At 32.5% G+C, this 12,557-nt stretch overlaps 1 protein-coding gene across 2 annotated transcripts; it reads right to left on the bottom strand.

Annotated features, from left to right (window-relative positions):
* Positions 1-748: 748 nt before the first annotated feature.
* Positions 749-12,287, bottom strand: LOC112596342 (glucose dehydrogenase [FAD, quinone]). Of its 2 annotated transcripts, none has more exons than XM_025341970.1 (6): positions 11,829-12,287; positions 6,889-7,580; positions 4,958-5,290; positions 4,035-4,206; positions 2,157-2,683; positions 749-1,385 (listed from the first exon to the last, which is right to left on the bottom strand). In XM_025341970.1, the coding sequence occupies exons 2-6, from the start codon at positions 7,529-7,531 to the stop codon at positions 1,144-1,146; spliced, it is 1,917 nt and encodes a 638-aa protein (XP_025197755.1). In that variant the 5' UTR covers positions 7,532-7,580; positions 11,829-12,287; the 3' UTR covers positions 749-1,143. The 2 variants fall into 2 exon arrangements, with proteins under 2 accessions (XP_025197755.1, XP_025197756.1); XM_025341971.1 differs by lacking the exon at positions 11,829-12,287 and adding an exon at positions 10,528-10,753.
* Between the last annotated feature and the right edge of the window lie 270 nt (positions 12,288-12,557).

Here is a 12,557-nt window from a genome sequence, read left to right as displayed (position 1 = left end):
GAGTATTTTAATAAAATATTAAATAGTTAAATTATTTATTAAAAGTATATCAGTTAAGTTATGTATATTCATAACTTAACTGATAATTTGGTTTATTTATTTAAGTTACCAGTAGATAAAATAGGTAATCAGTATTCATTATCAAGTTTTAATTAATACCATGTTTTGTATGACATGCGTACCTTTAAATTATATTAAAAAGATATAAGGTAAGCTCTATATTCTATAATAACACGTTAGTATGTTTTCGTTAAAAATCTCATGTATTATAAAATATAAAAACTAAATCAGGAATAAATATTGTGTATAAAATTAAAATTAAAGGTTCTGAATTAAATTATATTCTATGTTAATATTTCAGTATGCAACTCTCAGTAAAATATGATATTTAAATATCAAAGATGAATTATTGTGGTGTACTATGAATTATTTTATCACGATAATACTACATTTTAAATTATTATTATTAATTGTTACTTGTTAAAACAAATTTAGCATATCAATATTGTATTATTACAAGTTCAATCTAAATAATTCATAATATACAATACATTTCGAATAATTAAATAAATACATTTTTCTATTATAAATAGGTACATATTATAATGGTCTTATAATGTAATTTACTCAAAAGTCATATTCATAATATTTTGATTTACAGTGTTAGATTACAAATACTACTAGTTATACATACAACATATACAAAGAAAATTGAATATAAATGATTCAATACATTTTAATACAGTGTATAAGTATACAAAAAAAATACCAAAGTGGTTTACAATTATGAAGTATAGTAAAACAATAAGAAATACAATAGTAATAATAACAATACTAATATTTATAACTAGACTAGAGTGAATGATAACATACAATTAGTTTTGATAAGTTTTTCAAGTAATTCAACATTAAGTTACAAAATGTTTTAAAAAAATAAATAATTTAAAGCATAATTGCGACTTTAAAAGTGTAAAGAAGAAAATATCCATAAAAATAGTATAACCATAATAGTCGTTTGATCTTATAATTTATCTACGTATAATACATGTTTATAAAAATTGAGCAATACAACTTGACATACGTATTGATATGATCGAGGACTCAACCTCAATAGGCTGCAAATTCAAAAGAGACGACTTTGTCCTAATTAATAGTAATGTTGGCACTCCTTCGTCTTCTTCTTTTTGCGTCAATACCATTCCAATAGTTGATTATCATGTCGGAACCTTTCTCGCCAATCATAATTGTCGGGGCATTGATGTTACCGTTAGTGATCTGAGGCATTATACTGGCGTCAATCACTCTCAATCCCTGAATCCCGTACACTCTAAGCTTTGGATCGACTACGGCAAAAGGATCAGTAGGTGGTCCCATTTTACATGTGCCTGAAAAACGCATATATGATAAGTAACGTAAATATAAAATATGATATTAAATCGATTAGATTAATAAAATTATTGTATAAAGTATAAACTCTATGAATCTAGTGTTAGACAAAAAAACTTTGAGATTAGTCAAAGATTTCAAATTAGAGTACTGCAATCTTGAATTTAAGGTGCTGGTAAATTACTTAAAATATAAGTAGCTATCGTACGTAATAATTATCATACTTTACGATTTAAACAAAAAAAATAATAATAGTAATAATGATAACACATGAAATATTCAGTATGTGTGTTTTGTAAAACAATGTAATATTCAATCTATTTTGTCTTTAATAACGTATTTATTTGGTTTGCATTATTATCGCCTCGGCGCGACACATCATAAAATATTTGCTTAAAAATCACTCCATGACTCATTTATGGTGAAATTGAGTACTGTTCTTCAGTAAGGTACCTTAAAATTTTCAGAAAATACTAATGCTACGAGTAAGGAAAGGTTGGAAACCTCTAAATCAACTAACGATTAAAAATTATTACATAATACGAATCATTAAGACTTTATAAACCTTATTCATCGCATAACCGTAGTCATGTAACTGTAACGTATAAAACGATATTGCGTGTACACTGTACATAATAAATATATTATCATTCATATTCAAAAACTCGTTGCGAATTGTTTGAAAATCTGACACCACCGCCGGACTGCATTTCTCGCGGCATCGATCGGAACCAATTAACCGTAACCGTGGCGGAACGTATACTACTCACCCGACATGTGGTATATGGTCATGGTGTACTGACGTATCACGCACTCCCAGTACTCGTCGGTGAACAACTCGAGGGTCTTGCAACCGGGCACCGGCTTGGCGTGGAATCGGGCGCCGAATCGTTTCATGGCGGTCGTTTCGCCCACCGCCACCGCTGCCTTGACGCCCTCGCGCAGCACCCGCAGATCGTCAGGGTGCGAGAAATAATTGTGGTACATCAAAGGGTACTGGTGCGGGTTGTTGCTCCGGAGCAGTATGCGTCCCCTACTTTTGGGCCGCAACAGCATCGGAAACACCCCGAATACGTCCTTGTTGTTGAGATCGCCCAACAGCTCATTGTAGAAATCGTCGCGCAGACAGTGAGCCTTACGCGCTGCCGTGCCGCCGTCCGAATTGGTCGACGTGGATGTCAACATGAACTCGATGTCGGGCCAGTCGTCAGACTGGTTTCCGTATTTGGTCGTGATGAATGCCACCGTCTCCAGTCCGATGGACGACGTTAAAGGTCCTTCGCCCAGCACAGCATACCTACGGCATCCATACGAGTGAACTTATTGAAATTTAATACAAGGACATACGTATAATCAGATACGTAGGTTATTGATTAGCTTCTGGTATTTAGTTAAATTATCGCAATAATATGCAATTATTAAAAACTGTCGTATAATTATTAGCTTGAAAAAAAAATTTTAAGTTTATCGATTATAAGATTTGATACGCCATTTCAACAAAACATTGTTTAATAATAAAATGAATGTCTATTCAAACGCACCAGAAGATGACTTAGGTATTATTTAAAAACGTGTCATAATAATTATTGCAGTGTATTATAATTATATAGCGTGCGTTTTACCTTTGTTATTGCAATTTATTTAGATCTCAATGGTTTTCTTTAATAGCTGAAATGTTTGTCGTAGGTATGGCATCTGCCACCCATAATATTGCTATTGTATAAATTTGACCATACTATAATTAACTTCAACTGTAATAACTTATCAAAGTGGTAGTGAAATTACGCCATAAAGGTTTTTTTAATGTATGACTGTAAGAATACCTACACAGATTTAGATTCTAGATGAGAGAATTGAACGAAAAATTAATAAATTTAATGTTACCTGTAGGACTTACTCGTATTTAAAGATATTAAAAAGAATTCGTAAAAAGAATTCGTAAAGCTTAACTATTACAGAATTAAATTATGATTGGTAGTAGGTAATATTTTTTTCAATTTTTCAAACAACGAAAATTCGTAGATAACTAAATAGTAGCTTTGAGAAGGCAACACATGAAGTCTAGGAATCTCTAGGAAATGTTATGCGTAATTTACTATTACTTATTTTTAATCGTTTTTATACGCATATATTTTGTACATTATGTGACTGTATAATATTGTTTGTCTTAGTGTTTCAAGAATATTATACTATAATAACACTTTTTTTTTTAATTAAAAAAAATTGCAATATTTTCGGCTTATAATAGTTTTACAGGATTTGTTTCAGGGACCAAAATCTTGATAATATACCAATGACGAATCATTTATTAGGTGGTGATGCGAGTGAACGATTATTCCAACACCCACCCAAATTCGGTAACCTCCATTTTATACTAGATAGGCATCTACTTATCTTTAATATTACGAATATATACATTTATATAATACAATAATAATTTTTACTTGCGCATCATCATTAGACGTGTCTATCATTAATGTTATTTCACTCTAGAATACGAACTGGAAAATTGCTTTTCAAAGTGATGAGATTAATTTTTAAAACGGTATAACAAGACGTTTAGTGGGACTGCGTACTTAACGACAGCGTCTTTCAATCAAACGGTTTCCTCCTAGATTAAAAAAAATAAATAAATATTTTAATCTTACCTCAAGGCTGCCGGTATGTTGACTACACGGTTCATGACCAAGCTAACTGGATAGTCAATGGGGAAGACTAGACCGCCAACGGCCACATGGTCCATAAGGTTTTCACCGACGCCGGGTGAATGATGAATTACTGGTATATTGATACTTCTTAGGTGTTCTTCCGGTCCGACGCCTGGAATGTAAAAAGAACTAGTGGCATAATCATTTTAATTGTATATATACCTATACGGTCTACGAGCAAATCGTCGTCAGAAGCTGGGTTACCAAACGGTTGCTTTCACCGCGCGGTAAAGTCTACGCGGATCCCCTTGCGTGCGCGTATCTCCTCACGTAGACACAGAAAACAAACCGACCACATATTATCGTGTTTTATTATTACGTACATCTTACAACGTTCACAGACGCACACGCAAAGTTGCGCAATTTCAAATATGTGCAGTCAGGGTTCAGAACAAAAAAAAATTAAATGTTAATAAAAATTTAAATAATATTTATATTTTGCGTTTAACGTCATCGTTTATTTTTACGTTATATAATATTACGTATATTTGTAATATAAGATGTATAGAATTGCATATTATATTATCATTGACGGAATTTCATATTTATTTTTTATTGAATATTCTCAATATAAAACTAAAGAAAAAAAATAAATGAAAAATTACTGTACGGATTAAGTACCTATGTGTGATAATTTGTAATAAATTAAAATATATTTTTTGATTTGATATATTTTATAATAGATAGTCGAGTATTTTTATGATACATTTAATTTTTTTTTTTTTTTTTTTTTTATACTTCAAGTTATTATTTATTTGTTTAGCGTTTTAATTACACTTGAAATTGCGATGTACTCTTGTAAGACGTTATGGTTACAAAATGACAAACGATATAATAGTTATGATATAACTACGAATTCTCACCTGAGAGCATAAGTAATTGAGGACTGTTGATAGCTCCTGCGGACAGCACGACCTCTCTTTTGGCCAGAGCAACCCGCTTTCGGCCGTCACGTTCAAATTCCACACCGTAAGCCCGTTTGCTCTCCGGGTCGATGAGCACTTTAGTCACATGTGACCACAGTGCCACGTGCAGATTCCTACGCAGCCTCACTGGCTGCAAAAAAGCTTTTGATGAACTGCACCGATAACCCCGGCGCATCGTGAACTGGTATAATCCGTACCCTGTCTGAATTTCACTGTTGGTGTCTCGAATCTCGTAACCCATTTCTTCGCCGGCTTGCAAAAATGCGATGCCTGCACCAAAATACAAAATAAATTGTTAAAATGTAGTGATATTATTACCGTTAAGACAATTCTATAATTGGCTACCCTAAACTGCACAATTAACAATTTGATATACGATTCCTGTGGAAGCTAAGATATTCGACAATTATCGAATGCGTTTTAACTTTTTCTATCAAAGTTGACACGAAAAACTCAGTTATACACTTTCTGAAACCTCGATCTCTACAATATTTTAATGCATAAAAACATGTATGCATTGCAACATGTATTAATATACATGAGTATATAATTACTGCAGAAGTCTCGACAATATTACGATTGCAAGTCACTTACGCCATTTTCAGTTTGTGGATAATAATATATAGTTTTACGGCTCGACGAAACGACGTTCAAAACGAATCCAATACAATATTATAATAATTGTATCAGATTACTAGGTACAATAAACGGGTCTGAGTTGCAAGTCATTAGATTAAATCACTCCTAGCAATTATTACATTTCATTTTCGATCTATATTTTTAATTTTTTTTATATATGTATATTCACACGACAATGTTGCGTGTAAAAGATTACATTCTCAATAATAATAAAATTGTTATATGTATATATTATTTTTAACGAAAAATAATCACATTTTAAGATTTTACTATTAATATCGATGTGGCGATATCCATACCAATTAATGTATTTTAATATCTTCAACGTCAAAATCATATTTTATGGACATCGATCAATGAAATAAAATACTGTTAATAGCATATTTAAAAAAATGTATATATTTTTTATAGATACTTTTTATCTATTCTGTAAAACCACAATAATGATATTCATTTTTAAAATAAAAACAATTTCGATTTCAAGTAGAAAATATGTAGGTGATTTAATCATGTACGGGAGGTAACATATTTCGATAAGAACAAATGTATAATAATAGGTAATCATTTTTAAATATAGAAAAAAGTTCATTAAATTAGCTAACTTATTATCGAAAAATATATTTCTCATTATAATTTCTAACAGTTACTTTTTTGTTTAAAAAGAGTTCATTGTATGATCTAGGCTATATACAGCTAGCATAATTGTTAATTATTACTTTATCATGTTTCTATTGTTCTTAATATCAATATAACAAGCTCAATCTTACCAGCTGTTATTAATTATCATGTTTAATCAATTTTTTGTAGTTAACACAATAAAAAAATTAATCACTAGGTAATGTTTTAAACGTGCCATTGCACTAAATATTAGATTTGTCATTGACCATGTAATAAATATTACTGTTACAATAATGTGACACAATATTTACACTATACTTGGTAATAAAAGTGTCTTGTTTAATAAGGTGATGCATCTCATCCAAGGACGAATATTGTGGTATAGAACATTATTATGAAGAAAAAGACCCGCCCACTTTTCGAATTTCTCAACCGTTCACGTAAATACCCAATTACCATCTAGGTAGTCATCTGTACATCCAACATTATTTCACCAAGTACCTAACTGGCGTGTACGATTCGACACATACGTAATAATTGTATATTTTTACATAGTTACTCTGAGTTATGTCAAAACGTATTCGTGTATCAAATCTGAGATTTTAATTTACCCAAAGGCGTGTTCCACGGTGAGTCTTGGACGGTTAGATAACCTCCGGTGGCGTGATATCTGGTGTTTTTGGCCAAGTATGGATTTCGTTGATCCTGCGATTTTTTGAAGTACGGAAGCACATCTTCAAACCCCCAACCGGGGTTGCCCATCCTCTCCCAGTTGTCGTAGTCTCGCTTGTTGCCCCGCACGTACAACATGGTATTCAACACGCTAGAACCGCCGATCACCTTACCCCGGGTCCAACAGCACCGATTGCCCTTCATCGCCTGGCACGCCGAGCTGTCCGGCTGCGTTTTATACTTCCAGTCATACTTGCTGCCATGTAAGTACAACGATATAGCTGGCACGTCTGTAATCTCGGACTCGTGTCCACCAGCTTCCAGTAGAAGTACGTTCCATTCCGGGTTCGCGGATAGACGATTAGCGACAACAGCGCCTGCCGAACCTCCTCCCACCACTATGAAATCATACTCAGATCTCAAATTCTTCTCGTTTACCAAACGGTTCTCCGGGTCGTACAGGTCATAATTGTAGTAGGCTAAAGCGGCCAAGAACGTAGGTAAAAACAGTAGCTTTCCACCTCCAGCTACCTTGGTTGCAAACTTTATAGCACTTATGAGCACTGTACCTGCGTGCACCATTTTGAGACTAGACGTCACATTCTATCCGTAACCAGTATGGTAAGTAAATCTGTGAACAAGAAATGCATTTTATGAATTGAGAATTTTAAATTTTATTGATGGTCTAAACTTGTAATTATATCGTAGACCACATGACGATTAAGTACAGAATTAGTAAGTACTGTATAGATTTATACTTTGTGTGCATAAAAAATACCTCCAATTATACTTTATTTTAATATCATGTTACTGTGGTAGAGTGGTAAATTTGATATTATATGAAAGATAAAAGTATTTTTATTGTTAAAGGTTAAAACTCAATATCTTACGGATGAGGATAATCGTTTTCACAGTTTTAAATTAACTTTTAATAAATTATACTTAATTTATCATATTACTTAAAAAATATGCAATGTTAATATTTGTATTGATTAAATTTTCGAACACATAGTTATTAAATTTTGAAAATATGTGTTAAAATATACTTTAATATAATAACTTTCTATAGAAAATTTCAATGAAACACTTATGAATTTGATTGTTGGTAATTTATAATTAATAGTTCAGTTAGGAAGAAGTTTATACAATTTAGAAGGTATATACCTACATAGAAATAGGAATGTTTTGAGATCCCAGAAAATATTCTTCTTTTTAGTTGCATAATAAACTAAAGTGAGATTTAATCTAAGTCTTCTCTTTGTGTTTAACTTTTCAGTGCATAAATCATGTTCCGGATCGGAAAGCAAAGTTAACAATTTATTTGGCTTGTCTTAAACTCGTTATCATATTTTTATTATCTTGATATTTTAAGAAATATTTATTATTTATAATGTATTAATTATGTTTTTAAACTAAATCATAAAAAATTATATAAATTTAATGAACACTTATTAAAGAGTAATTTGATTTGATTTAATTTTTACTTTATATTTTTTTTAAGTGGAAATTATGAAAACAAAATATTTATTTCGTTATTATGAATATTTTTTTTTTTACTAATACTAATAATTAAATTTTTATAATTAACTTCACAATATCAATAATATTTAAAACATATAAACGTATTAATTTTTGTATAAACAAAGTATTTAGTAAGAACTTGCAACATTATTGTTAAAAACGTGTAATATTCTTTTACTTGTATAGTTTTAACATGTACGTGAACTACAGTGGTCGACGAAAGAATGAGAATTGAAAATTCACTTAGCAGTGGTACCCAAATTCGGTATTTTCTTTACTACGTGCAATGTATTATACACACACACACACACACACACACACACACACACATATATATATATACTATACAGGAAAATATTTCTACATCATTGATGTAACGATATGTGAGTCTAGATTATCAAAAAAAAAAAAAAAGTGTTGGAATGTAGGAATCCAACAAGAAGATTCTATAGTGTAGTTCCGGTGCGTGATGCGATCGGAATAATTTTAAGTGGAGTCTGGTTTTTACAATACGTTTTGGTTGTGTTGAAAAAAATAACAGGTTGATTATTCGAATTTCTTGATTATCTTGATATCGGAAGCATACCTCTCGGCAAGTGAATATTATAAATAACGATTATAACTATCCAAGGCAAGATTAAATTTTCATAATATTTAGATGAAATGACTGTGCCTAAAGACAAGTCAAATTGGCTATTGAAAAACCTTTGTAACGATAAGTAATTAATTATTAACACTTTTATGTACAAGTAGATGCATTATAGTATAGTGAAAGAGAAATTTACTGTATGACACGATTCGTAAAACAATATTTACTTAAAGTGGTAGCTTATTTAGAGTTCATGGTCATACTTTCAGTTTTTACTTTTTATTAATATTTACTAAATGTAATGAAAATATTTTACAATTAAGCTTGAACTGATACATATATATATATATATATATATATTATACATATTATATTATATAAAATAATACGAACAATGACAGTCACGAAATCAATCGGCGACGCACTATCAAATGGAATTTTTTTATTTTTTTTAAATACAAATACTCGTATTATATACGAACTCGCCGTTCATGAATGATAGATGTATTTATTCAACGAAAATCATCGCATTTTCATTATGTTTGACGTGTTTCATAATGTTGTAACATACGTATACAAACTTTTAACATAGTACCCATATAGGTATCCACCTATCAGTTTGTAATTATTGTGAGCTATAACCAGTCATTTATAATATTATGGTTTATATAATATATACCTACGCATAATCATATGTCCTAAGTCCAATATAGGCAGTTATGTTTATTTAAGTAACTATTTTTTTTATCAATATTAATTTTACGTAAACTATTATATTTTCATTTATTCGTTAGAAAGCTTGTGTACTATAAAATAACGAATAAATATTTTATTTAAATTAAAATGTTTGTAATAAATTATATTATAAGTCATACAGATTTAATTAAGTATATGCTGGAATCTATTATTTTTAATTGTACATATGAATACGAATCCGACAGATATAACTGGAATATTTTTAGTAGGTACATTTAAAAACGTTATTATTTGTTAAATAATGATGAAAAAAATAATTAACCACATGCACGTGACTATTTTATTTTTACACTATTTTGCAATGAGTGTGTACTCAAAATTGTGTCATTTCACAACATAAACGTCCCCTCTCCTAAAGTAAGGCCAAGGCCACTCTCTCATTTCCCCAAAGCACAAAGCATACATAACACTTTACAATTAACTAGAAAAATGTGACATAATAATCTTATTAATTTATCGTAGTCATTATCGCAAGGTATAATTACATAGCAGACACTTTTTTAAAGTAGAACCATAAATATTTTATTTTTTTTTTTTTTTTTAATATTATATATTAATTACTAGTGTAACAATATTACACAGTGTACTAAAATTAGTGCGCATCGAGTATAAATTTGAAAAAGCGAAAACAGTTGAACTTGCGTGTTTTGCGTTCGACAAGAGTGTCCAAATAATTGTTAACTTGATAAGCGATGTAAAATGAAGTTCTTACGGTGATGTCGTGTAGATTTCATGGTCACAAGTTTAAATGGTCGGTGCTCCATTAAAGTAAATTTATTGGCGTACGTGACAAGACGACACGACTGGAGTTACGTACGAACGGCAAATATTTAATGATAACCCGATTATTATTGGTGAAAGCCTTATACAACTCGGGTATTTTGTCTTAACCGGGCACAGCGTTTAAATACATATGCACTAACTAACTGACGACATAACCGTAGCTATTGCTACACTACAATGTTTTTGCGGCCGTCTTGTTGCGCTGTCTCGCGGTGACATACACGCGATATTGTCTTAAACAATGATAATGAATTAGTTATCAAAACGAAAATATGTATTTTATAATAATTCTTGTTTTACCGGATCAAATGAAATGACGTGCCTAAATGATATTTCGTCGTTATTCCGAGACGACCGAGTGCGTGTACCTATTCGCAAACAATATTTTCAATGCGTGATAATGCGATTACGCAACTTACGCGTTTTAGCAGAACTATCGAAAACGTTTTATCTAAAAGAAGAAAACTGCGATGGTAACCGGAAGTCAGTAATTCCGATGACGCCAAAACCTGCGTTTTTGAAATTACTGTGATATCGCACGAACACGTGCAGCGCCGTGTAAACCGGTTGCGGTCGTTAATATTCCACTTTCGTTCTTACATTTCAATATGATACACCTATAATAATATTATATCATGTATCTTATATCGTCCATAACGTTGCATTAAACCCGTAGTCACACTACGACCGGAAGGTATTGCTGTTATATAGGTACAGTATCACAATATTATTATGTTATAATATTATAGCCTATAGGCAATAACTACGTAGGTAAACGTTAGTTCAGGTTGTAGGAGGTGGTGGTTGTGGTGGCGGCGGCGGCGACAGTGCCGGTGGTCGGCGGCACATTACATTATTTTTCTCAACGACCATCCCGGCGTGGTGGATCAAATCGTCGCATTCGAAACGCACGAGATGGGTAAGATAAATCGATCGATAGATCTCTCACACACGGGCCCGACGTACACGTAGTACAACGTCCAATCGGTCGTAAATAAAAATCATATTATAGGCGTACCGGTGTACAAAAGAGACGCTCTACATCTATATATTATTATACTCACGACACACTCACACACACACACACTCCCACAATCGCACACATAAAAGATTCCTGTGTAATCGAGTGAATAATAGCGTATATCATATGAATTGAGATGTACAATATAATAATATGTACATATAATAAATTATAACATAATATATTATTATGTTATATTGATGATTTACCTGCTGCGGACGTCCTGTTGCGGTGGTGGTGCTGAACGGCTACCTAATTTATATGTATGTACACATATATATCTATATGTATATATTATATTGTCGTCGTACACTTCTCGTTTGTCGCGTCGGTAGATTTATCGTATCACGGTGATTTTGTGTTATTTACCTGCCGAGAGACGCGCCGCGCGGCAGCAGAGGAAACCGGACGAGGAAAATGATTTGCAAGACCGCTGACGACCGAACGGTGGGTATAGCTGATTTAGCGGGCGGCCACTTCGCCGCGGCACTCGTCCGAGATCGAAAACGGGGCAAATCGATTTTTGAAAAATATTTTAAACCGTAAAAACCAAAAACTACGCGCGACCGGGACGTACGCGAACAACCTAACCGTGGCGCCGAACAAGAGCCTCCAAGAACCGGCCGACCGTTTTTGAGTGGACGCACGCCGACGTTTGAACGCGCGTTTATCGGTCGGCTGTGCCGATGCGGTGTCCGTCCGCGATCATTTCCTCTTCCCTTTGGCTGTCGCAGCACCGTAGATCCCCCTCCCCGCTACCGACCCGGACGAGTACGCGCAGTGAAAGTAGTAACCACCGCGCGCGACCAACGACCACGTCGTCATAATATTGTTATAGGTGCGTACGCACATTACGCATCGATGATGTATTTATTATATTATGTACGACTACATAATAGATGTGTTTGGATTTAATCGCAAAATATATCGTTATAATA

This window comes from Melanaphis sacchari, unplaced genomic scaffold (genome assembly GCF_002803265.2).
Source record: "Melanaphis sacchari strain LSU unplaced genomic scaffold, SCAv2.0 Contig31_pilon_pilon, whole genome shotgun sequence".
NCBI classification, from domain to species: domain Eukaryota; kingdom Metazoa; phylum Arthropoda; class Insecta; order Hemiptera; family Aphididae; genus Melanaphis; species Melanaphis sacchari.
The sequence above is the reverse complement of the archived record's forward strand: the minus strand, read 5'-3'. Positions and strand labels throughout refer to the sequence as shown.

Excerpts from the sequence above, each read along its gene's own strand:
- LOC112596342 (XM_025341970.1), bottom strand. The coding sequence starts at position 7,531 with ATGGTGCACGCAGGTACAGTGCTCATAAGTGCTATAAAGTTTGCAACC. Across the intron at positions 5,291-6,888 it reads ACCGTGGAACACGCCTTTGG|GCATCGCATTTTTGCAAGCC; the intron begins GTAAATTAAAAT and ends ATTTTGGTGCAG. Across the intron at positions 1,386-2,156 it reads GACCATATACCACATGTCGG|GCACATGTAAAATGGGACCA; the intron begins GTGAGTAGTATA and ends TGCGTTTTTCAG.